Source organism: Scyliorhinus canicula, chromosome 7 (assembly GCF_902713615.1).
Source record: "Scyliorhinus canicula chromosome 7, sScyCan1.1, whole genome shotgun sequence".
In the NCBI taxonomy this organism is placed as follows: domain Eukaryota; kingdom Metazoa; phylum Chordata; class Chondrichthyes; order Carcharhiniformes; family Scyliorhinidae; genus Scyliorhinus; species Scyliorhinus canicula.
This window is the reverse complement of record NC_052152.1, coordinates 73,920,653-73,943,259: the sequence shown is the minus strand read 5'-3', so window position 1 is coordinate 73,943,259 and position 22,607 is coordinate 73,920,653. Positions and strand designations below refer to the sequence as shown.

Below are 22,607 nucleotides of genomic sequence, written 5' to 3'. Positions count from 1 at the left end.
CCCCCTGTGTGCGTGGGTTTCCTCCGGGTGCTCCGGTTTCCTCCCACAGTCCAAAGATGTGCGGGTTAGGTGGATTGGCCATGCTAAATTGCCCGTAGTGTCCTAATAAAAGTAAGGTTAAGGGGGGGGGGTTGTTGGGTTACGGGTATAGGGTGGATACGTGGGTTTGAGTAGGGTGATCATGGCTCGGCACAACATTGAGGGCCGAAGGGCCTGTTCTGTGCTGTACTGTTCTATGTTCTAAGACTGTCAATTGGACCATTGCAGGTATCCGAGGTACAGACACTGAAATCTCATTAAGAAAATGTATCCAAGAGAATTGAAATGAGCGCTAAAACTTGGGGGCGCGACCCGCAGGTGGGACACGGGCGGGTGTCGGGAGGGTCACAGAGCCGTCCGTCACGGCGCTCGCGATCACGCAAATCTGCATGCAACCGCCGCAGCAGCCGGCCGTTAAGAACGCCAGCAGCAAGCGGCCTTCAAAATGGCCGCGAACATGTAAAAAGAAATGCGGCCGCACTGCACATGCGCGCTGATGATCGGGCACACATGCGCATTGCGGCCGCTTTTGTTTTTTTAAATGGTTGCAGCTTGTTGTTTTACAGGTTCGGGGGAGTTTTATTCATTTATTTTGTTTTTACAAGTTCGGGGGGGAGTTTTATTTAATAAAATTTTACAGGATAAAATATAGAACTTTGGACAGTTGGAGACTCCATACTTTCCGACACTGGAAGGCTTCACCTTAATCCAACAGGTTCCATTGGAGAAGCGTGTATGAGGGCCAAAGGGACCCAAAACCATTTTCAGCAGCAAACAAGATGAGAGAAAATGGTGGGTCACGCAGGTCGGCCGGCGTGGGCCGCGAAGGTCGGCCGGGTTGGGTCCCGAAGGTTGGCCGGTTGGTAAAAATGGTCCCGGGAAGAAAAGTTTGAAGAACACTGACATAGACTGGACTTTCTTTCAATATTGTTACTTCTTAGCTACTCATTCAACAAAAAGCCATTACAGAAAAGTCAAGAAATTAGCACAGCAAAACATTGATCTAAAAGTGATCAAAAGTGATCTAGTTCAATCACAAATTTTGGTTGTAGCCCTCCTTATATTCATCCCAAATTTATGCTATTAGCCAGGAACATAGGATTAGGAGCAAAAATAGGCAATTCAGCACTTTGAGCCTACTCCGCCATTCAATCAGATAATGGCCGATCTCTTTCTGGTTTCAAATCCACGTCCCCACCTGTTGCCCATGTCCCTTTAACCAGAAATATATCTATCTCCTTCTTGAAACCATTTAATAGTCCACCTCACTATGGGGCAGCGAGTTCCACAAATTTCACCACCCTCTGCGAGAAGTAGTTCCTCCTTATCTCAGATCTAAATGTATCGCCTCTCAACCTATACCTGTGACCTCTCGTTCTAGATTGCCTCACAAGGAGGAACATTTGGTCTATGTTTATTTTATCAATTCCTTTAAATATTTTATACACCTCGAACAGATCCCTTCTCATCCTTCTAAACTCCAGCGAGTACAAGTCCAAACAGTTTAATCTCTCCTCGTATGTCAACCTTTCATCCCCGGAATCAATCTGGTGAACCTCCTCTAAACTTTCTCCAATGCCACCACATCCTTTCTGAAATAAGGAGACCAAAACTGGACATAATATTCCAGATGTGGTCTCACTAATACCCTATACAATTGCAACAACACTTCTCTCCACTTTTATACTTCAATCCTTTTGCAATAAAGGTCAACAATTTTTAGTAGATCATTAACAATATACTAAAGAGGCAGCATTACTCCAGATTACTCACCCAAATCATCATCTCCATCATCTGCTTTGAAAATGTAAACTTTAATGACTTCAGAACAAGCACCATCTGCTTTTAAGTGATCGCCTGGTGTTGACAGACCACTTTCAATTTTCAGTTCACCATTTCCTTCATGTCCAATCTTTCCCCCATCATCATCTACTGCAAAATAAAGTGTACAATATACTATTAATTGAATCATGTGCACAGCTAGAAAACACACTTTTTGACTATGGCATGCACAGAGCCTGACATGCTTTTTACAAACCACTTAGCCTTCCAGCAAAATAAGCCCCAAACAATTTGATTGCTTTCAAAACAATTTGCATATTTTATACAAAACGGAAAATGAAATGTGGCTTTCCAATAAAAATATATACATATAATAGACCATAATGTGAAAAAGGAGGTATAGAAAAAATATCTGGTTCACAGCTTTAAAACCATTCACAGATAAGTAAAAGTTATCTAGTACCATTTTAATTTTGCTAGATGAAACTTCTAATGTAATTAGCAAACTCAAAAATACTATACAAAAGAAAAATACCATGGTTATGGAAATTGAAATTAAAACACAAAATGCTCAAAACACAACAAGCCTGGAAGCATCCATGAAAAGAGAAATAGAGTTAACCGGAAACATCATTACAGTTGTTCTCCACAAAAACACTAAATTGGACACCAACTTGCATTGGGTTCAAGAGTCAAGAACTGGTGATAGAACTCTGCCTGTCTGTGCAAAGAACAATAATCAGGTACAGGGTGGTAAATCCTCATCTTGGAAGATATGTTCCCAATACCTCAATCACATTGCATGTACCTTTATATATATTTTTTAGCTGGTTTGCATAAAAATGTTAACGATATGTATAGAGAATATTGAATGGATTTAAAAACTAATCTTCAGACTTGATGACTGAGCTGGTAAATGCACGTTATGATTACAGTGCTGGAGGGCAGCATGGTGGCGCAGTGGTTAGCACTGCTGCCTCACAGCGCCGAGGTCCCAGGTTTGAATCCCGGCTCTGGGTCACTGTCCGTGTGGAGTTTGCACATTCTCCCCGTGTTTGAATGGGTTTTGCCCCCAAAACCCAAAAGATGTATCGGCTTGGTGGATTGGCCAAGCCAAATTGCTCCTTAATTGGAAAAAATTAATTGGGTTTATTTAAAAAAAAGGAAAAGAAAAATGATTACAGTGCTGGGTGGCACAGTGGTTAGTATTGTTGCCTCAGGACGCAGAGGACCCAAGTTCGATCCCGGCCCTGGGTCACTGTCAGTGTGGACGTTGCACATTCTCCTCATGTTTGCGTGGGTCTCACCCTCACAATGCAAAGATGCGCAGGAAAGGTGGAGAAGAAAATATGTTCTTTTGCTTCACTACGTCATCATGCAACTATATAAGAGTAAAGCTTGAGAAGAAAGGAGGGCAAAATTCCTAGAAAATGAAGGAACAGATCAGACAATCTTCTTGATAAGAACTAGTGGACACTCTCTAAATACTTATTGATGAAGAACGCTAATCCTAAAGTAAATGAATAAAAATGAACATATAAACAAACAAACCTCAGTGAAATAATGCATTTTGATAATAATAATAAAGCAGAGGGGATCATCTTATAAAATTAAGCTTTAGATCTGCTTCTAAGCAAAAGTCAAACAGTCTGCTCATACTCAATGTCTAGCCTCACACATAATGAGTGATCACTGAGTTAGAGAGGTACCTCAGTAATAATGGTACCTCTGGAACCATACCCAGCAGAAGTCACTACTTTCTGATACATCAGGAAAATAAAAAATACATGAAGACCTATTAAAATCCTTTAAAGAGTTCCTATCATGGCTCAAAACATTAATCTAATTACATAACTTGAACCTACCCACACTGAAGTGTGATTACTAAACCAAGGCCATGCCAATTGTTTTAAAAATCACAATGCTAACATCAATATGAATTTCATGATTTACAAAAAAGGTGGAGAAGCCCCACCGTTCCTTATTTAACACAAGTTCTTGAAGGGGCCATTAAGGTGGAGGGGGTAGGTAAAAGAGCCAGCCTGAAAAATGTTTTTAAAACCCAGAGTAATATTTGCAAGTCAGTGCTCCCAATTCCATTACAGGTACCCCTGTACTTCATTTTTTGTGATTAAACAGGAAGCTTCCAATTTGATTGAACTGATTTTTTGTCTGCTATATGATCTTACACAAAATGTTTACAGAATGTCCATATAACTGCTGTGTACATCATGGCACTGAGCTATATAGACCAGGAATACCCACGGTTCAACCATTATGCTAACTTTAAGAATTTCAGCCAGACACAGCATTAGATTTATATCTGCTAGGAAAGAGGGCAGACAAATAATCCAGTGCTCTTGCTCCTATTCACCAGTTAACAGTTTAAATTAATTTTAACAGTAAATTCATTTATTTGCTCAATATATTTATGTATTGTTATTCAACATGAGCAATACAGAAAAGTAGAACATTTTATACTGGAAATGAATTATGAGCTAAATTGAATGCTGTCATACATAGTAGTATGACCAGGAAAGATAAAACAGTCAGAGGTTGGTAGGCCTTGTGAAAGATTAACTTGCCATGTGTGGAGAGACGAGTGAGAAGAAATGGAAACCGTGTAAATGGCTCAATTTTTGTTCTTCACAACTGATGATAGGGGTCAGAGGGGTGGGACTAGGGATTTGAGAACATACTCGCACAGGAAAATTGCAACTGATTGTCCTTATCCTTAGAATGATCTTGAAAGTAGGTAGATCATTCAGTAACAATCAACATGGTTGAGGCAGACTTTACAGTGAATGACAAGAAGATTATAACCAGTTGTACTCAAATCTGTGGCGATTAATTTGGGGTTTGGAGGTGGGAGACAGTGTTACTTAGTGAGTAAAATGTCCTTTAATTACAAATTAAGCCTCACCAGAGTGAATTCAATTTATATTTCCCCTCTCTGCGTTTCAGTCACAAATTGAGAAGTGCCTCAGCCCCAAAAACTCCAATACAATATATGATACAATGAACAATTCATTCAGCTCGTTTTCAGGGCCAAAAAAAAATCATTAATATTTCATTTTCCATGTGCCAAAGGCCTACCTCTCTCGTCACTTACAGGAAATCATTAAATAATCCTCACTGGTGTCTTTATTTCCTACTGGAGCCTCAATGGTGACTGGAACGGTCTCTTGACTCTGAACGTGTAAACTACGTGTGTCTATCTCAGTCTCTGTGGAAGAGTCTGTCACTAGGACCTCTTCTCCATCAGGCGATAAAGTGTCCGTGACTATTTCAGCTTCTGTGACAGCAACATGCTCAACAGTAGCCATATCAGAAATGTCCTCACTTGTCAGGACATGTTCTGCTACACACATGGCCTCTGAGGTGATGTCAGAAGCCAAAACATCTTCAGGAACTGTGCCCAAGGTTTCCTCTGTGGCAACATCTGTGTCCAGTACTTGTTCGGGAACAATGATGGTTTCTGACTCCTCAATAATATCTGGACAGTGAACATCTTCAGCAACAATATCTTCAGCGACAACATCTTCAATGACATCTTGTATTACAACAGAGTCGGTATCATCAGATACAAAGTGGGATCCAGAATTAATAGTGGAATCAACAAAGACAGTTTCTTGAACTTCTACAAGAATATGGTGTCCATCAATGTGTTGAGAAGTCACTTCCTGAACTAGAAAACAGAAAAAGGGAAAATTTTACTTAAACAGCATTGTATTGACGTTCAAAAAAAAACTGTAACTGAGCGCAGCCAATGAGGCATTCAGTTTATTTAGTTAAGCTCTAAACATTTATGGGGATTATTCTGTACTCATTATATTCAACAGCTAAAGTATTATCTATAGAGCATAAATTTATCAATAACTGGTGGCCATGATAGATTTCTTTTTCAGAATAACTTTTTATTTTCTTAGAAGCGGTTTTTTGGACTAAGAACATATTTATTCTTCTCTGGTATACAATTTATACTGGTCGGTTAAAGTAACCTTCAAACAGGGGCAGCACGGTGGCCTAGTGGTTAGCACAGCTGCCTCACGGCGCTGAGGTCCCAGGTTTGATCCTGGCTCTGGGTCACTGTCCGTGTGGAGTTTGCACATTCTCCCTGTGTCTGCGTGGGTTTCGCCCCCACAACCCAAAAATGTGCAGAGTAGGTGGATTGGCCACACTAAATTGCCCCCTTAATTGGAAAAAATAATTGGATAATCTAAATTTATATTTTTTTTAAAAAGTAACCATCAAACTAATAGTTTCCACTTTTACATTATAAAAATGGTTCAGAAAGAATTCTTAGGAGCATGGGCAGCACGGTGGCACAGTGGTTAGCATTGCAGCCTACGGCGCTGAGGACCTGGGTTCGAATCCTGGCCCTGGGTCACTGTCCGTGTGGAGTTTGCACATTCTCCCCGTGTCTGCGTGGGTTTCACCCCCACAACCCAAAAAGATGTGCAGGATAGGCGGATTGGCCACGCGAAATTGCCCCTTAATTGGAAAAAATAATTGGGTACTCTAAATTTATAAAAAAAAAAAGAATTCTTAGGAGCAGCATTGAGAAATTCACAACTTCTTTTCTTCCTACAACTGCTTGAAATCAATTACTTGGACCCATAATTCCTCTACCAAAATACAAAGGAATCCAAATCTGCGCATTAATCGAACCCGGTAGCAGCTTGCAAAATCCAGTTTTTGATACAGTTGGATTTCAGAAATTCACTTACCAAGTGCCAGAGACCTAGCTTTGCAAAGACCCAAGAAAATACTTCCAGCTGTTACAGCCATTTTCCTGTGTAAAGTATACTGCAATCATACAGAAACACAGAAAATTGGAGCAAGGATAGGCCATTCAGTCATTTGAGCCCCCTCCACCATTCAACACGATCATGTCGAGTGACCGCCGAGTTCGGCAAGTTAGGTGGATTGGACATGATAAATTGCCCTCAGTGTCCAAAATAGCCCCTAGTGTTGGGTGGGGTTACTGGGTTATGGGGATAGGGTGGAGGTGTTAACCTTGGGTAGGGTGCTCTTTCCAGGAGCCGGTGCAGACTCGATGGGCCGAATGGCCTCCTTCTGCACTGTAAATTCTATGATAATTCTATGGCTGATCCTCTGGGCGGGATTCTCTGATCCTAGGGCGAAGTGTTGACGCCAGAGCATTTTACAACAGCGTCACCTAGCCAGCACGGCACTGGAGAGCCTGAGGCTGCTCCAGCTGCCGATACGGGCATCAGCACAGGCGGTGCGAGTCCGCACATGTGCGCCACGGCCGGCGCAAATTCATGCATGCGCGCCACAGCCGGCGCAGGCTCACGCATGCGAGTGGGTTGCCGTATCCGCCCCGGCCCCGACGCAACATGGTGGAGACTTACAGGGGCCCGGTGTGGAGGAACATAGGCCCCCACCGGGATAAGTCCACCCGCAAATCGATAGGCCCCGATTGCGGGCCAGGCCACCGCAGAGGCACCCCCCCCCCCACCCCTCCCCCCCCGAGCCGGATCCCCCTAACCCCCGCCAGGCAGCCCCCGCAGCCAGAACGCTGGGGTCCCGCCGGGTAGGACCACACGAGAACGACGTTGGCGGGACTTGGCCGAACTCAGTGGGCACTCAGCCCATCGCGCGGGGAGAATAGACGGGGGGAGCGGTCCCCAACCGGCGCTGCGTAATTCGCGCTCTCACCGGCGATTCTCTGACAGGCCGCAGGGTCGGAGAGTCCCGCTCTCTATCTTAACACTATACTCCAGAGCTCTCCCCAGGCACTTTGACACCTTTAGAATCTAAAAATTGTATAAACTTCTTTCTAAATATATTCAGTGATTTGGCCTTGGCAGCATTCTGTGGTACAGAATTCCATAGGTTCACCACCGAGTGAAGACATTTCTGCTCATCTCAGTCCTAAATGGCCTGTATCCTGAGACTGTGACCCCTAGTTCTAGACTCACCAGCCAGAGGAACCAACTTCCTCACATCCTGTCTGCCCAGCCCTGTCAGAATTTTAACTGTTTCAATTAGATTCCCTCTCAGTCTTCGACATTCGAGTGAATACAGGCCATGTTGACCCAATCTCTCCTCATACAACAATCCTGCCATCCTGTCTGGTGAACCTTTGCTGCACTCCCTCAATGGCAAGTACATCCTTTCTTAGATAAGGAGACCAAAACTGCACACAATACTCCCCAGATGTGGTCTTGCCAGCGCACTGTACAGCTGAAGTAAGACATCCTTGTTCCTGTATTCAAGTCCTCGTGCAATGATGGCCAACATACATTTGCCTGCCTTAACTGTTTGCTGTACTTGCATGCTTTTTCCAGTGGCAGGTGTACTAGGACACCCAGGTCCCTTCCCACATCACCATTTGAATAATACTCTGCATTAGTTTCTCCATACAAATTGGATAACTTCACATTTATCCACATTACACTGCATTGCCACATATTTGCCCACTCACTCAACTTGTCTAAATCACCTTGAAGCCTCTTAACATCCTCCTTACCACTTACCTTCCCACTAGGTTTCGCGTCATTAGCAAACTTGGAAACATTACTTTTGACTCCCTCATCCAAATCATTGAAGTATATTGTGAATAGCTAGGGCCCAAGCACTGATCCCTGTGGTACTCCAATAGTCACTGTCTGCCACTTCAAAAAAAAACTATTTATTCTTGCTCTTTTGTTTCCTTTCTTAACCAATTCTCAATCCATGGCAATATATTACCCCCAATCCCATGTGCTTTAATTTTGCACATTAACTTCCTATGTGGGACTTTATCAGCTTTATGAAAATCCAAATATATCATATTCACTGATTCACCCATATCAATTCAACTCCTTACATCCTTAAAAAACTCAAGTAGGTTTGTCAAACATAAGAACATGGAGCAGAAGTAGGCCATCTGGCCCCTCGAGCCTGTTCTGCCATTCAACAGGATAATGGCTGATCTGTTTGTGGACACAGCTCCACTTACCCGCCCGCTCACTGCAACCTTTTATTCCTTTACTGTTCAAAACTCTTATCTACCTCAGCCTTAAAAACATTTAACAAGATAACCTCAACTGCTTCACTGGGCAGGAATTCCACAGATTCAAGACCCTTTGGGTGAAGACACTCCTCAAATCAGTCCTAAATCTGCTCCCCCTTATTTTGAGGCTATGCCCCTTAGTTCTAGTTTCACTGCCTGCGGAAAGAACCTCCCTGCTTATATCCTATTTATTCCCGTCATAATTTTATATGTTTCAGGCAGCACGGTGGCGCAGTGGTTAGCACTGCTGCCTCACAGCGCCGAGGTCCCAGGTTCGATCCTAGCTCTGGGTCACTGTCCGTATGGAGTTTGCACATTCTCCCCATGTTTGCATGGATTTCACCACCACAACCCAAAGATGTGCAGGGTAGTTGGATTGGCCACACTAAATTGCCCCTTAACTGAAAAAAATTTATTGGGTACTCTAAAAATGTATTTTTAAAAATAAAGAATTTTATATGTTTCTATAAGATTCCCCCCTCATCCTTCTAAATTCCACTGAGCATAGTCCCATTCTACTTAGTTTCTCCTCATAAACTGATGATTTCTTTTTCATAAGTTCATGTAAACTTTACCTCAGTGTTTTGTTTTTACATCCTTTACCATAGATTCTAGCATTTTTCCTACTACTGATGTTAGGCTAACCAGTCCAGAATTCTGGTTTTCTCTCCTTTTTAAGTAGCGGGGTTAGATTTGCTATCCTCCAATCTGCTGGGACTGTTCCTGAGTCTACAGATTTTTTGAAGATGACAACCAATGCATCCACTATTTCCATTGCCACCTCCTTTAGTACCCCATTATATGTTATACAAACGGCAAAACTTCTGATCTGAAAATCAATACACGAAAATAAGCAAAATGTTATCGGTGCAGGAAATACTCAGTAAATTGTTCGGAACTTCTACTGTTTTCAAAAGGAAGAAAGAAAGTCTAATGGAGTTGGGGTGGGGGGGGGGAGTGAGTGAGAGAGATGGTATGGAAGAAAGTCCAAATAGTAGAGTCTAGGTGGCTTAAGCATTGGTTGGGTTGCCAGCAGTGGAAATGAAATGAAATGAAAAGAAAATCTCTTATTGTCACGAGTAGGCTTCAATGAAGTTACTGTGAAAAGCCCCTAGTCGCCACATTCCGGCACCTGTTCGGGGAGGTTGGTACGGGAATTGAACCATGTTGCTGGCCCTCCTTGGTTTGCTTTAAAAGCCAGTGATTTAGCCCAGTGTGCTAAATGAGGAAGAAGGAATCCAAAATAGACTGGAGAGTGGCAAATCTGTGAGGAGTATGGTTTGTCATAGTGGAGGAGATTGCAGAGTTGAGAGGGGAGAGAATATGGATGGATTTACGCATCAGGGTGATAACTATTGAGGAACTGGAAACCAACACAGGTCAGTGAAGCAAATGTACATAAACATGTTTATGAAAACAGCAAGCATCTGGACTCCAGAATCTCAATTCCACCAGGGAAAAAAATATATGTCTCCCATTGGGATACATAAGAAATTAAAAAAGGACAAATGTATACATAACTCCGTAAATAACAACCCCCCCCCCCCCCCCCCCCCCAACCATACCCAGTCAACCTGGCTTATTCACACAGTTCCCCAGACCCTCCTCCTCCACTCGCTGATCTCCCCCCCCCCCCCCCCCCCTCATTCCCTAACGCCCCCCCCCCCAACTTATTGCATCTACTAACCGTTTAATTTTCCACAAAGAAGTCGATAAATGGCTGCCACCTCCGGACGAACCCTACCATCAATCCCCTCAGGGCAAACGATTTTCTCAAGTCTGAGAAACCCAGCCATGTCGCTAACCCATACCCTCGATTTCAGGGGCTCCGAGTCCCTCCACGCCAATAAGATCCGTCTCCAGGCTACCAAGGAGACAAAGGCAAAAACATCAACCTCTCTCGCTCCCTGGACTTCCTACACTCCACAAACCGCCACCCCTAGACTCGGTGCCACCCTTGTCTTTAAAACTATGGACATAACATCAGCAAATCCCTGCCAGAATCCCCTGGACATGGTTTGCAGGCTCTCTGTACACTGCCCACACCTGTCCTTCACCTCTTCAAAAACCTCTTCTTCCGAGCCACCGTCATGTGTGCCCGGTGAACCACCTTACATTATATCAGGCTGAGCCTGGCACATGATGGGGACGTGTTGACTCTGCTCAGAGCATCCTCCCATAGACCCACCTCTAGCTCCTTACCCAGCTCATCTTCCCACTTCCGCTTTACCTCCCCTATCTGGGTTCCCTCCCACTCCATGAGCTCTTTATAAATTTCCGAGACCTTCCCCTCTCCCACTCCTGTTTTACAAACTACCTGGTGCTGTATCCCCGGGGGCGATAGAAGCAGAAAGGTCGAAACCTGCCTTCGTACAAAGTCCCTCACGTGCAGATAACGAAAGCCATTCTCTCCTAGCAGTTCAAACTCCTCCTCCAAACATGGAAAGCTCCCGTCAATAAACAGGTCCCCCAGCCTCTCGTTCCCCGCTCTCTGCCACCTCTGAAACCCTCCTTCCAGCCTCCCCGGCACAAACCGGTGGTTCCCACAAATTGGAGACCACACAGACGCTCTCTCCACTCCCATATGCTTCCGTCACTGCCCCCATACCCTCAGAGCTGCCACTACCACCGGCTTGTGGAGTACCAGCTTGTGGAGCACCGAGGCGGTGAGAAATGCAGGGGTGCCATTACCAATGCCCCTAAACTTGTGCCCCAACATGATGCCGCCTCCACCTGCTCCCACACCGACCCTTCCTCCACTACCCACTTCCTGATCATGGCTATGAAAAGGAAATTCTTTAAAAAAAATAAATTTAGAGCACCCAATTATTTTTTTTCCTAATCAAGGGGCAATTTTAGCATGGCCAATCCACCGAACCTCACATTTTTTGGGGTTGTGGGGATGAAACCCACGCAGACATGAGGAGAATGTGCAAACTCCACACGGACAGTGACCCAGGGCTGGGATTTGAACAAGAATCATCAGTACTGCCGTCCCAGTGCTATCGACTTTGCCACATGCCGCCCCAATTAAAAGGAAATTCTTGACTAGAGTGTTTAAATTAGACAGTGGGCTGGATTCTCCCTTTCTAAGGTTAAGTGTGGAGGATCTGTGGCGTTTTACGTGGAAACAAAATCGGGGATGCCACCTCACTGATCCTGCGACCGGTGAAGGGCCGGCAGCCACGCTGCGTAAAATTCCCAGCCTCCACAAAATAAACGGCCGGAGAATGGCCGGGTTTGACTACCTGAGGTGATTGCGCCATAAAACATGGCGCCGGCCATGCGCGGACCCGACCTGCCGGATAGTGCCCCCCACCAGTCCCCCCAGCCCTCGGGGAAGCCCCACATCAGTCGGCAGCATGGCTCCCGCCCGACTGAGACCACACATGTCCTGCACTGTCCAGAACTCGGCCCATTGGGGGCAGAGCATTTGGGGAGAGCCTTCAGGTGACGTGCTGAGGCTGTCCCAAGGCGTGCTGTGTGATGACGCCGTTTCGGAGGGAGCAGAGTATACGAAACCTGCGTCAAACAGGGACCGCCCCCAATTTTGTCATCAAAAGGGATTCTCCGCCCGATCGCCGATTACAAAATCGCCATCGAGGAACGGAGAATCCCACCCAGCTTTTTCCATTCTGGTGAAGTTTTTGGCCTTCAGTATTACATGGTGGCTTCTGGCACCAATGGGAGTAATTTGGTGGAGATGTCGAACTGATATTACTCAGCTTGGTTATGAAGCACACAGCTGCTGTGCTGACTGTCCACTATTCCTCAAATTAGTGACCTTCATATCTGGGAAACACTTATCATGTTAATAAGCAGATGCATGGGAACACCAGCACCTGCTAGTTCCCTCCAGGCCACACATAATCCTGATTTGGAACTGTGTCGCTACTCCTTCGCTCACCCTGGATCAAAATCCTGGAACTCCCTTCCTAACTGCACTGTGGGTCTACCTACACCACATGGACAGCAGTCACCACCTTTTCAAGGGCAATTAGGGATGGGCAATAAATATGGGTTTAGCTAGCGTCACCTACATCCTGTGAACAAATAAACAAAAAAACTTCCATATTACTGCTAACATCAACAAAATAAATTGTCCATTAATTCATTTTATTCTGGTTTGTGGGACTTTATTGATGTTGTGGAGGATCTTGAAATGAAAAGTAACCTTTCAATAACTGTGGGAGCTATCCTCTGAAAAATCATGTGAATTACATTGGAAAATCCAAAAGGAAATGCCTCAATCCATTTCAATAATCTCCATTATAATTTATCAAGTTAGGACTTGTGTATTAAAAATGGTGCCATAAAATATTCTAGTGTATTGAACAAGTACAATAATATTCTTAATTCAAACTTGTTTTTGGATTACCTGTGTTATCAAAAATAACCTTGGGCTCCTGTTGCTGTAGTTCAAGTCTTACTACATCTTCATCCATGGTCTGTAAATTTCATCAGTCACTTAAATCTGTGAAATTAACCAAGAAGTTATGAGAATCCTCTCAGTACTGAGTTACTGTCCACATGTTATTTATTTTTCACATACTCTTTGTGCATATTGTTATGGGTTTAAAGGTTTGGAAGATCAAATTCGGAGTTAGAGTAAATTTGAGAATTTTACCTTTGACTACCTACAGTTCATCATTCATAATTTGAACTATGCGATCCAAAGCAGCAATATTTCTAGTTTTATTTGGTAGACTTGTATGAAAGCTGTTAAACAAAACCTACACATAAATTTCTTACCGGGTTATTTGTACACCATACCTTTTATATGATGGAACGTTACTGAGTATAGAACATTCCACTGTATCTAAATTTGGCTGATGCAAATAACTGGGGCAATACATAGAATTTTTGGGGGCATACTATTTAATAGCTAACTAGAGTTAGCTATCCAACAGTCCATTCTACCAATCTATATAAACTCGCTTCACTTAACAAAGTTTCCGCTGACCTTGGAATTCAAGATATCCCAATCATTTTTAAAGATTAAGATCAGAAACATTGAAGGAAATGCAAGCTTTAAATAGGGTAAAACTGGCTGTTCACATCTATAAATTCAAGGGGTCACATCCCTCAATCTCAATTCTGTTTTAAGGCGGAAATAAGCAATGGTTAGTCATTTCCTCATAGAGAAGAAAAACACATGAACGGAGACGAGAAAATGCCAAAACCACTTTTGCACATCTCACAAGATCATCACTGAAGAGGCCTGGAAGCAGGTTGCTTGACCTCTTAGTAGCAAATGGAGCGAGAAATACATGAAAAAATGAAGTTCTTTCAATAATAGCGCAGAGATATATAATGTGGTTTTCTGCTCCGCTGTAAATACCAGAGAACCACAAGATTCAAATTCAATCTCAGTTCTGAGATCCAGCAATGGGAGGATGGGAAAATTAGTTATATTGAACTTTGCTTCCTTGGGAGAAGAAAGCGATTTTCGTTTAAAAACGGTCAAGCTAAGTAAGCTGAACACAGTCCAGTGGTAGGTACACAAGTGATTGATGCAGGGACAAATGTGATGCCTCTCTTGGCTCTAATGCTGTCGCAATATTGGCCAAGGCGTACAGATGAAGAACAAGGACTTGGCTGGTACTGACAGTTTCTGGCCAACAACTACCTCAGAATGTCTCACTGCATACGAGGAAAATAAATAAACAAAATGATTTAATGTACGACTTCACAAATGGATTTAAGACTCACTCCATTCCGTCGATATATCTAACTTCTGAAATATTCACTGTCCTCAGGCAGGACTACTCAGACCCATGTCAGTTTCTCAATCGCCAATTCAACATCAATGTGTATTAATAAATTAGTCTCACTGGAAGAATCACTAGCTATACGAGTTGATTGTGCCCAAGAATAGCAAATATTTATTGCTTCAATGTCCTGCCTTGAGATTTAAACACAAAATAAATAGTGATTGATGTGTAAAAGACACAGACAATCAAAATGCATTTACAATGATAAAAGCAAATTACTGCCAATGCTGGAATTTGAAACAAAAACAGAAAATGCTGGACAATCTCAGTAGGTCTGAGAGTGTTTGTGGGGAGAACAGAGCTAACGTTTCAAGTCTGGGTGACTTTGTCAAAGCTAGAGAACTAGAAATAGGATGAGATTTATACTGTTGTGGGTTGCATGGAGCAATGAGGCTGGTTAGAGGGCCAGTGATAGGTGGAGATTGCAAGATGCTGTGGACATAAAGACAAAGGGAACGTAAATGGGTAGTGATAATGACTAAGAAAGGTGCCAATAGTGGCACATTAAGACATCAGAATGTGTTAATGGAAGAACAGGGATAAGCAGTGTGCCAAAGGACAACTTGGAACCCTAGTGGGGTGGGGTGGAAAGAGGGGAGACAATGATGAGAGAAAAACAGATTGAGGGAAGAATGAAAAATAAAATGATAGTAGCAAAAATGGGGTGAAGGTGGAGGACAGAGTTCACAGTCTGAAGTCGAACTCAACGTTAAGTCCGGAAGGCTGTAAAGTGGCTAATTGGAAGATGAGGTGCTGTTTCTCCAGTTTACATTAGGCTTCACTGGAACGTTGCAGCAGGCCAAGGACAGACATGTGGGCATGAGAGCAGGACGGTGAGTTGAAATGGCAAGCGACAGAATTGTCTGGGTCTTGCTGACGGGCCGAAGGTGTTCTGCAAAGTGGTCACGCAGTCTGCACTGTCTCTCCAATGTCGAATAAACTGATGAATAGACCATAGGAACAGGAGTAGGCCATGCAGCCCCTCGAACCTGTCCCACCATTCAATGAGATCATGACTGATCTGTGGCCTAACATGCCTTTGGCTCATATCCCTTAATATTTCTACTCAGATTTAAAATTAACAACTAATCGAGCTTCAACTGCTGTTTGTAGTTGCAAACCTCTGCCGCCCTTTGAGTGAAAAAGTTCATAGAATTTGCAGTGCAGAAGGAGGTCATTCAGCCCATCGGGTATGCATCGGCCTATGTAAAGAACACCCTACTTAAGCCCACGCCTCCGCCCTATCCCCGTAACCCAACCTAACCCTTTGGACAGTAAGGGGCAATTTATCATGGCCAATCCACCTAACCTGCACCTCTTTGGACTGTGGGAGGAAACTGGAGCACCGTGAGGAAACCCATGCAGACACAGGGAGAAAGTGCAAACTCCCCAGTCACCCAAGGCCGGAATTCAACCCGGGTCCCTGGCACTACGATGCAGTGGTGCTAACCACTGTGCCACCCAGTTCTTCCTAAATCTCTCCTGAATAGTCTAGCCCTAATTTCCCGACTATACCCCTAGTTTTAGAATCTCCAACCAGTGGAAATAGTTTATCTACCCAGTCTTTCTCTGTTAATATCTTGAATACTTTGATCAGATCACCGCTTGGCCTTCTAAATTCTAGTGAAAACATATCGAATTTGAGTAATCTCTCCTCGTAATTCAACTCCGATAATCCATGGATCACTTTCGTAAACCTATGTTGAACTCCCTCCAAGGCCAAAATATCCTTCCTATGGTGTGGGATCTAACCAGTTTTGTATAGCTGCAGCATAACCTGTATCTTTAGGGTGGCACTGTGGCTAGCACTGCAGCTCACAGCTCTAGGGTTCAATTCCGGACAGTTCTATTCGCAGAAATGGAGATAGAGAGGTCAAGGAAGGGAAGTGTCGGAGATGGACCATGTGAAGGTGATGGAATTTGGAAGTGAAATTGATAAAATGTTTCCAAGTTTAGAGGGGAACACGAAGCAGCACTGAAAAAGTTGTTGATGAACAAGGAATGTTCCACGTACCCCATAAAAAGATAGGCAAAACTGGGACCTATACATGTATCCATGGCCACGCCTTTGGCTTGGAGGAAGTTCGACAAGTTAAAGGAGAAATTATTCAGTGAGAGACAATTCAGAAAGTTGGAAGAAGATGGGGATTGTTCAGGCCTCTGTTCGAAGAAGAAACGGAGAACCCTCAGACCATCCTGGCCTGAAATGGAGGTATAGAGGGATTGAAAAACCATGGTAAACAGGAGGCAGTTAGGGCCAGGAAACTGGAAGATGTTGATATGATGTCGGGCATCAGAGAAATTGTGGATGTAGGTGGGTGGGAACTCGACAAGAGGAGAGAGTATGGAGTCAAGATAGAAATAAATTAATTTAGTAGAGCAGGAACAGGCTGACACGATGGACTTAACCTGGATAGTCCAGTTTGTGGATTTTGGGGAGGAACATTTACAATGACATCGTTTAGAAAACAGCATTTGAAGACATATTCATTTGTCCAATTTACCATGATATACTAATTTGTCTACTGGGCACCAGATCACAGACTTGTGAAAACTTCCATTGAATTAATAATCCAGAGTAAAGCTTCACAACAATTATAACCATAAATGTTTGTGGAAATAAGCACTTGAAATAATTAGTTTAAAATTGAAAAGAACTAGCCTTCAGAAACTACCATCTTCACCAAGTTTAAGGTCAAATACTGTGCCAAAGTATTTCTAACCTTCCTGTCCCTTTTTTAAACATTCACCGCTGAACATAGAGGTTAAATAAAGGTATTGCATTTTCTCATCCAATCTCAAATTGATTGGTATTGATTGTTGCCCCTCAAATATTATCTGGATTTTAAAAAATATATTTCAAAAACTAAATGTTAGCCTGAACTAATCCTTGAAACCAAACATCTTCAATCTAAAACCATGCCAGATTATCTTTCAATATACTCCTGTGAGCATTTTTGCGGTTTGAGATTCAAGTAATTTGTTTAGATATACATTCCCTGCGTACTTTAATTACTTACCATTGAAAACAAGTTTTCACTGCACATAGAAGAAAATCACCAATTACAGCATGCTTATCCAGGTGCAGCTAAAAGAAGGAGCCAGCAATTAAAAGAAGGAAATAAAGTCCAATTCAATTTCACCATACATGTTCTTCTTTTGGAATCTATGTATTTAATGTTACCATATAATCAACATTTTCTGTTTGGGGGCCCTGAAAGAGAAAAGTGAATATTCTTCTCAATATTTCAAAGTAATTTGTTTAAATGAACTTGGGGTTAGATGACTACATTGTTTTTAAAATATAGTGGAACTGAAAAGACAATACATCCCTTCCATTGTTTCCGGCATTACAACAGCGATTACACTTAAAAATATAATTCAGTGACTCCAAAGCACTCTGGGACGACCCGAGATGGTGAAAAGCACAATATTAATTAATGCAAGTCTTTTATTTATTTCTTTGACAATTGAAGACAAATCCAACAGTGCCTATATATGCCAATAGGAACATCTACCTACATGCAGGTTAAATATCTATTGCTGGCTGGTTGCCTAATAAAGGTGAACCCTTCAACAAGATTTAAAGGATTTCTCAAACATTAACCAACCAAATCAAATACTAAATAATTACCCACCATTAAAATTCAAAGTCAGAGAAATTAACCAGTAGACCATCATCAGGAATTTATGATTGGAAGATCCAGTTTCAAAACTAAAATCTATTCACTGTTGTAACGTGCAAAAAATAACAGCCAATTTGCACATAAACATTAATGAGATATTGACAGTATATTAGTTGAGGGATATATATTGACCAGGACAAAGCTGAATAATTCCCGACCCTTCTGCAAGTACCCAGGCGAAGATTGTTTGCTTAAAACAGAGACTGTGCTTCAGTTTTACATTTTATTTGAAAAATGGTTCTTTCGACAGTGCAGCACTCTTTTTCAGTACTGCACTGATGTGTCAGGCTAGATTCCAGATCATCTGCTCAAGTCTCTAGAATCCCAATTTGCGACATTCTGACCCCGAGGAAAAATGCCTTATCAGTGAGCCAAGGCAGGCAATTGCAATAACACTGATCAAATTCTAACTGCTAGTTTTAACAACAATTCTGATTAGATAGTTATCTGGCTAAACAGTTATTACTTCTCTGAAGAGAATTTGTACATTTGCCAAAATACTGTAAAGCTGAACAGCATATAAGCAAGCTGCATAATAAAAGGACTAATAAAATAGTTGTGGCTTTGGATCACATAAACTTGGACCTTGTGACGTTGTTATCACACCAAGGAAGTACCACAATGTCTGCCGCAACTAAGATTTATAAAGCAAAGAAGTAATAGTTGTATTTCTGGTATCCTATATTTGGTGTTAACATTCCAATAATCTATTGCAACATTCTGCAATTTTAACTATTCTTTATTACAATCATTTGTATTTAATTCAAATTAGGTAACTTGATATTAGTCACCAAGTAATAAAGATATTGAAGGGAGATGAACAGATTCATGAACAAGTGGGATTGTAATAAATGAAAAGGTCACATTGTTTTTAAATTGTCATTTGGCGGTACAGAACTTGAGTATTGCCGAATAAAAATATTATTTTTTTTGTCAAAGCTTTTTTTCTTGCACCCATCAGGACAGTTTGCAAAAATACATATGTGAGAGGAAACAACAAATTTATACTGTGTGAGAATGGGATGGCACGGTGGCGCAGTCGTTTTCACTGCTGCCTCATGCACTGAGGACCCGGGTTTGATCCCGGCCCCGGGTCACTGTCCGTGTGGAGTTTGCTCATTCTCCCCATGTCTACATGGGTCTCACCCACACAACACAAAGATGTGCAGGGTTGCTGGATTGGCCACACTAAATTGCCCCTTAATTGGGAAAAAAAAAGAATTGGGTACCCTAAATTTATACAACAAAATACTGTGCGAGAGCACCGATTGGTTGACAAGTGGATTCTAATTGTTAGAGGAGTTGCCGTGAGAAATGAGCAAATTGATGGTGACTGATAGTTAGTTACATCCCAAACATCGTTTGAAATGTAAAACGGAATCTTGACTCAGATTGGCCAAGGCATTGCCCTGAGAAATGAACCTGCGAATGGCTGTCATTTATTTTGTTTCGCTGAAACAGTCACAATGCACGTACATGTTCTTTGTCTGCAAAGACCATGGCAATTTGCATTAATATACGTAGCTTCAAGTACACGCAAAATACAATTACGCTGACAATCTTAAATTGGTTGTCAGTGTAATTTTTAGCATACTGTTGATTATTTAGCAAATGTTGTACAATTAGATAATCACATCTAATGTTGGACACTTTTGCATTTTGCAAGCATGGGCTGGTTGGGTACAGTCTGTACCCTGCCCACTGCGAACAGCTGAAGGGACAACTCTTTGATACAATCCACCAGTCTTTGGGACATATGGCCTACATACCTAGCATTGAAATTCATATACTATGTTACTCGTTTGTGTGATCGCAGAACGTCATTTTGGGTTGACAATAGCATCCTATTAGTGGCAAATGTTACCCATGTTGCTACTGCATAGTAGCAGAGTGAAACAGCTAGCTTCACTGTTGCTCAAATGTTTGAGATACCTTGTTCCTCCAGGGTAATAAGGTACACGGGCACTTTTCAGGGCCAAAGGTGATGGCCTTAGGCCCACTCATGGGTTTGCACGATGTACGGCGCAAAATTATCTGATTAGGTTAGCCATTATCCCGTAGGATGTCTATGTTGTAGCCTATTTCAGCTTACACGGTGAGCAAAATGGCTGGAGTCCTATCTTCAAGGCTGCCGATAAGGCCAATCTTATAACTTGTGGAACTGCAAGAATTGCAACGAGCATTGACCAGTAACGATAGGCGTTTGGGAAACTGTGCCCTCAAACAGATTTCTCAATTAGTACGTCAAGAAGGGGAATTAATTTGACTGCTGAATTTCAAAGGAGCCCATTATGGATATGCAAGGAAATTATTACATGCAGTCGCGGACTGAAATATAGCAAATGTATTATCCACATATTGGAAATATTCAAAGGCTAGGAATATAGGTGTTATCCCATCGAAGACACGTTTATATGCAACCCAACAAAGTTGTTTGGGAGAGCTGGACCTAGAGGTGTTCCATGATAACATCTATTTGGGTATAGATGATGTAATTCTCGCGAAACTCAAATGAGTGAGTTGCCAAATTCATAAGCTCGATGAATGCTGATTTGCCTAATGGTGGCAGGTCTAGATTGCCATGATACAGTGCTGCAGAGCAAATACCTATGGCTTCCTTCAGTGCAATATTGGTGAATAGGCTAGCAACGTTCTTAAATTTAGTATATTTCTTAAATCCTCATTTATAAACAGACAAAATTAACATGGTAACCCAAATAAACCTCAAGCTGTTGCATTATAGGCAACATCACTACGAAGGATTTGTTAATTCAAGTGAACAGTTACATGGAATTGCAAGATCCATTTTGAACCAACCAATCACATGCATGCATGAGGCTACTCGATGCAGTTCTACTTTAGCCTTCAACCAAGCAGGCCACGTTCGCAAACTTGCTATGACAGCTGTTGCTTTTTAATCGGTCTTCTCTTTTATAGCTTCCACTTCACAAGTTATTTTTATTTCTGAAGATACTGACTGCACTAATAGTGAAATATTTAGCATATTTTTATCTCCCTTTTTAGAAATTCTCCAATCAATATCATACACCATTTTCCACATGATAAATAACTAAAGTCGTCTTGTCAGAAAATGTTATCTCAAAATGGTTTCATTAGACCAAGACAAGTAAACTGGCTACAGTATGCACCTTTGTGAATTAGTTCGACCCATATTCATTAACATTATTACAAATGTCATGTTTTCTAAGATTATTTAATCTCAAAATATTATTGTGTGTTTTAGTACCATATATATCAAAATATATAAATAAATATACAATTGTTCAATAAAATATTTACTGATCTCATAAAATTTTCACAGGGCTTTTCACGGGGCTTTTCACAGTAACTTCATTGAAGCCTATTCGTGACAATAAGCGATTTTCATTTCATTTTCAAATTACAAAAACAGATGTTGGTAACCAGCTTTTTTCTCCCTCGCGCATTCTCAATTTCTACGTTTGAACAAATGTGAGGTGCTGCATTTTGGTAAAATTACTGGCATACTCTAAATTGAAGTATGTTTGATACCGTGGAAGAGCAGAGGTACATTGGCACATGTTAGGGAACATTGGAAGTTGCACCTATATAAAACTTTAAGATCTCAGTTAGATTGCAATGTATTAGGTCCCATTCTAGAAGCATACTGAAACATTAGAGATGATACAACTCGGATTCACTAGGGCATTGCCTAATCTGAAGAAATACATTTACCAAGGAAAGGCTTTTGTTAGGTTAATGTAGGTTACAAGGTGATATTGAGAGCTTTAACATACAGACTTCTGGCACAGGGTGCACAGAAAGAGGCGGTGTCCAGTAATTGAGTGATCAAAAACAAAGGGCCATAGATTCAAGATTGTCAAAAGGAATAGACAGTCAGCTGGTCAGAGGTCCAGACTTCTTGTTAGCCTCCAGAATAACCCTGAAATAGGAGCTGCACTCAACATTGCAGAGAGAAGTGACAGTCTGGCCAAATATTGTGGTGGGCAAATAAGGCAGCAGTGCAATGTATACACTTGAGTCTTCAGACATGAAGCTGCAGACAAGTCAATCTTAGGGTTTTCTGAACTAACCTGGAGCGGAGGAGGGCATGGTGGCTTATTTGGAAACACAGCTCTGTATAGGTGTTTGTATCTATCTATGAACGGAATCTAACGTGGCTGGAGCTCCTTGATTAAGCAATCTACATGTTCCTTTCTTGCTTATTACGGCAATTGGAAGGTTTTACAACACCCATTGCTGAAAATTGTTTTTTTTTAAAAAAAAACATATTTTCTTCAGAGGTAAGTTTCAGGTGGATTT

The 22,607-nt window shown here is 42.0% G+C and overlaps 1 protein-coding gene across 5 annotated transcripts in view; it reads right to left on the bottom strand.

Annotated features, from left to right (window-relative positions):
• The window catches only part of LOC119969053 (zinc finger X-chromosomal protein-like), a 46,737-nt gene that overhangs the window by 16,386 nt on the left and 7,744 nt on the right, over positions 1 to 22,607 (bottom strand). For 2 of the 5 annotated variants that reach the window (XM_038802227.1, XM_038802228.1), the window contains exons 2-5: positions 17,640 to 17,707; positions 13,224 to 13,319; positions 4,934 to 5,509; positions 1,813 to 1,971 (exon numbers count right to left, since the gene is read on the bottom strand). In XM_038802227.1, coding sequence (XP_038658155.1) covers positions 1,813 to 1,971; positions 4,934 to 5,509; positions 13,224 to 13,290 — 802 coding nt within the window. In that variant the 5' untranslated portion in view covers positions 13,291 to 13,319; positions 17,640 to 17,707. The remainder of the gene's footprint in view (positions 1 to 1,812; positions 1,972 to 4,933; positions 5,510 to 13,223; positions 13,320 to 17,639; positions 17,708 to 22,607) is intronic. The other 3 variants (XM_038802229.1, XM_038802230.1, XM_038802231.1) reach the window with 2 other exon arrangements.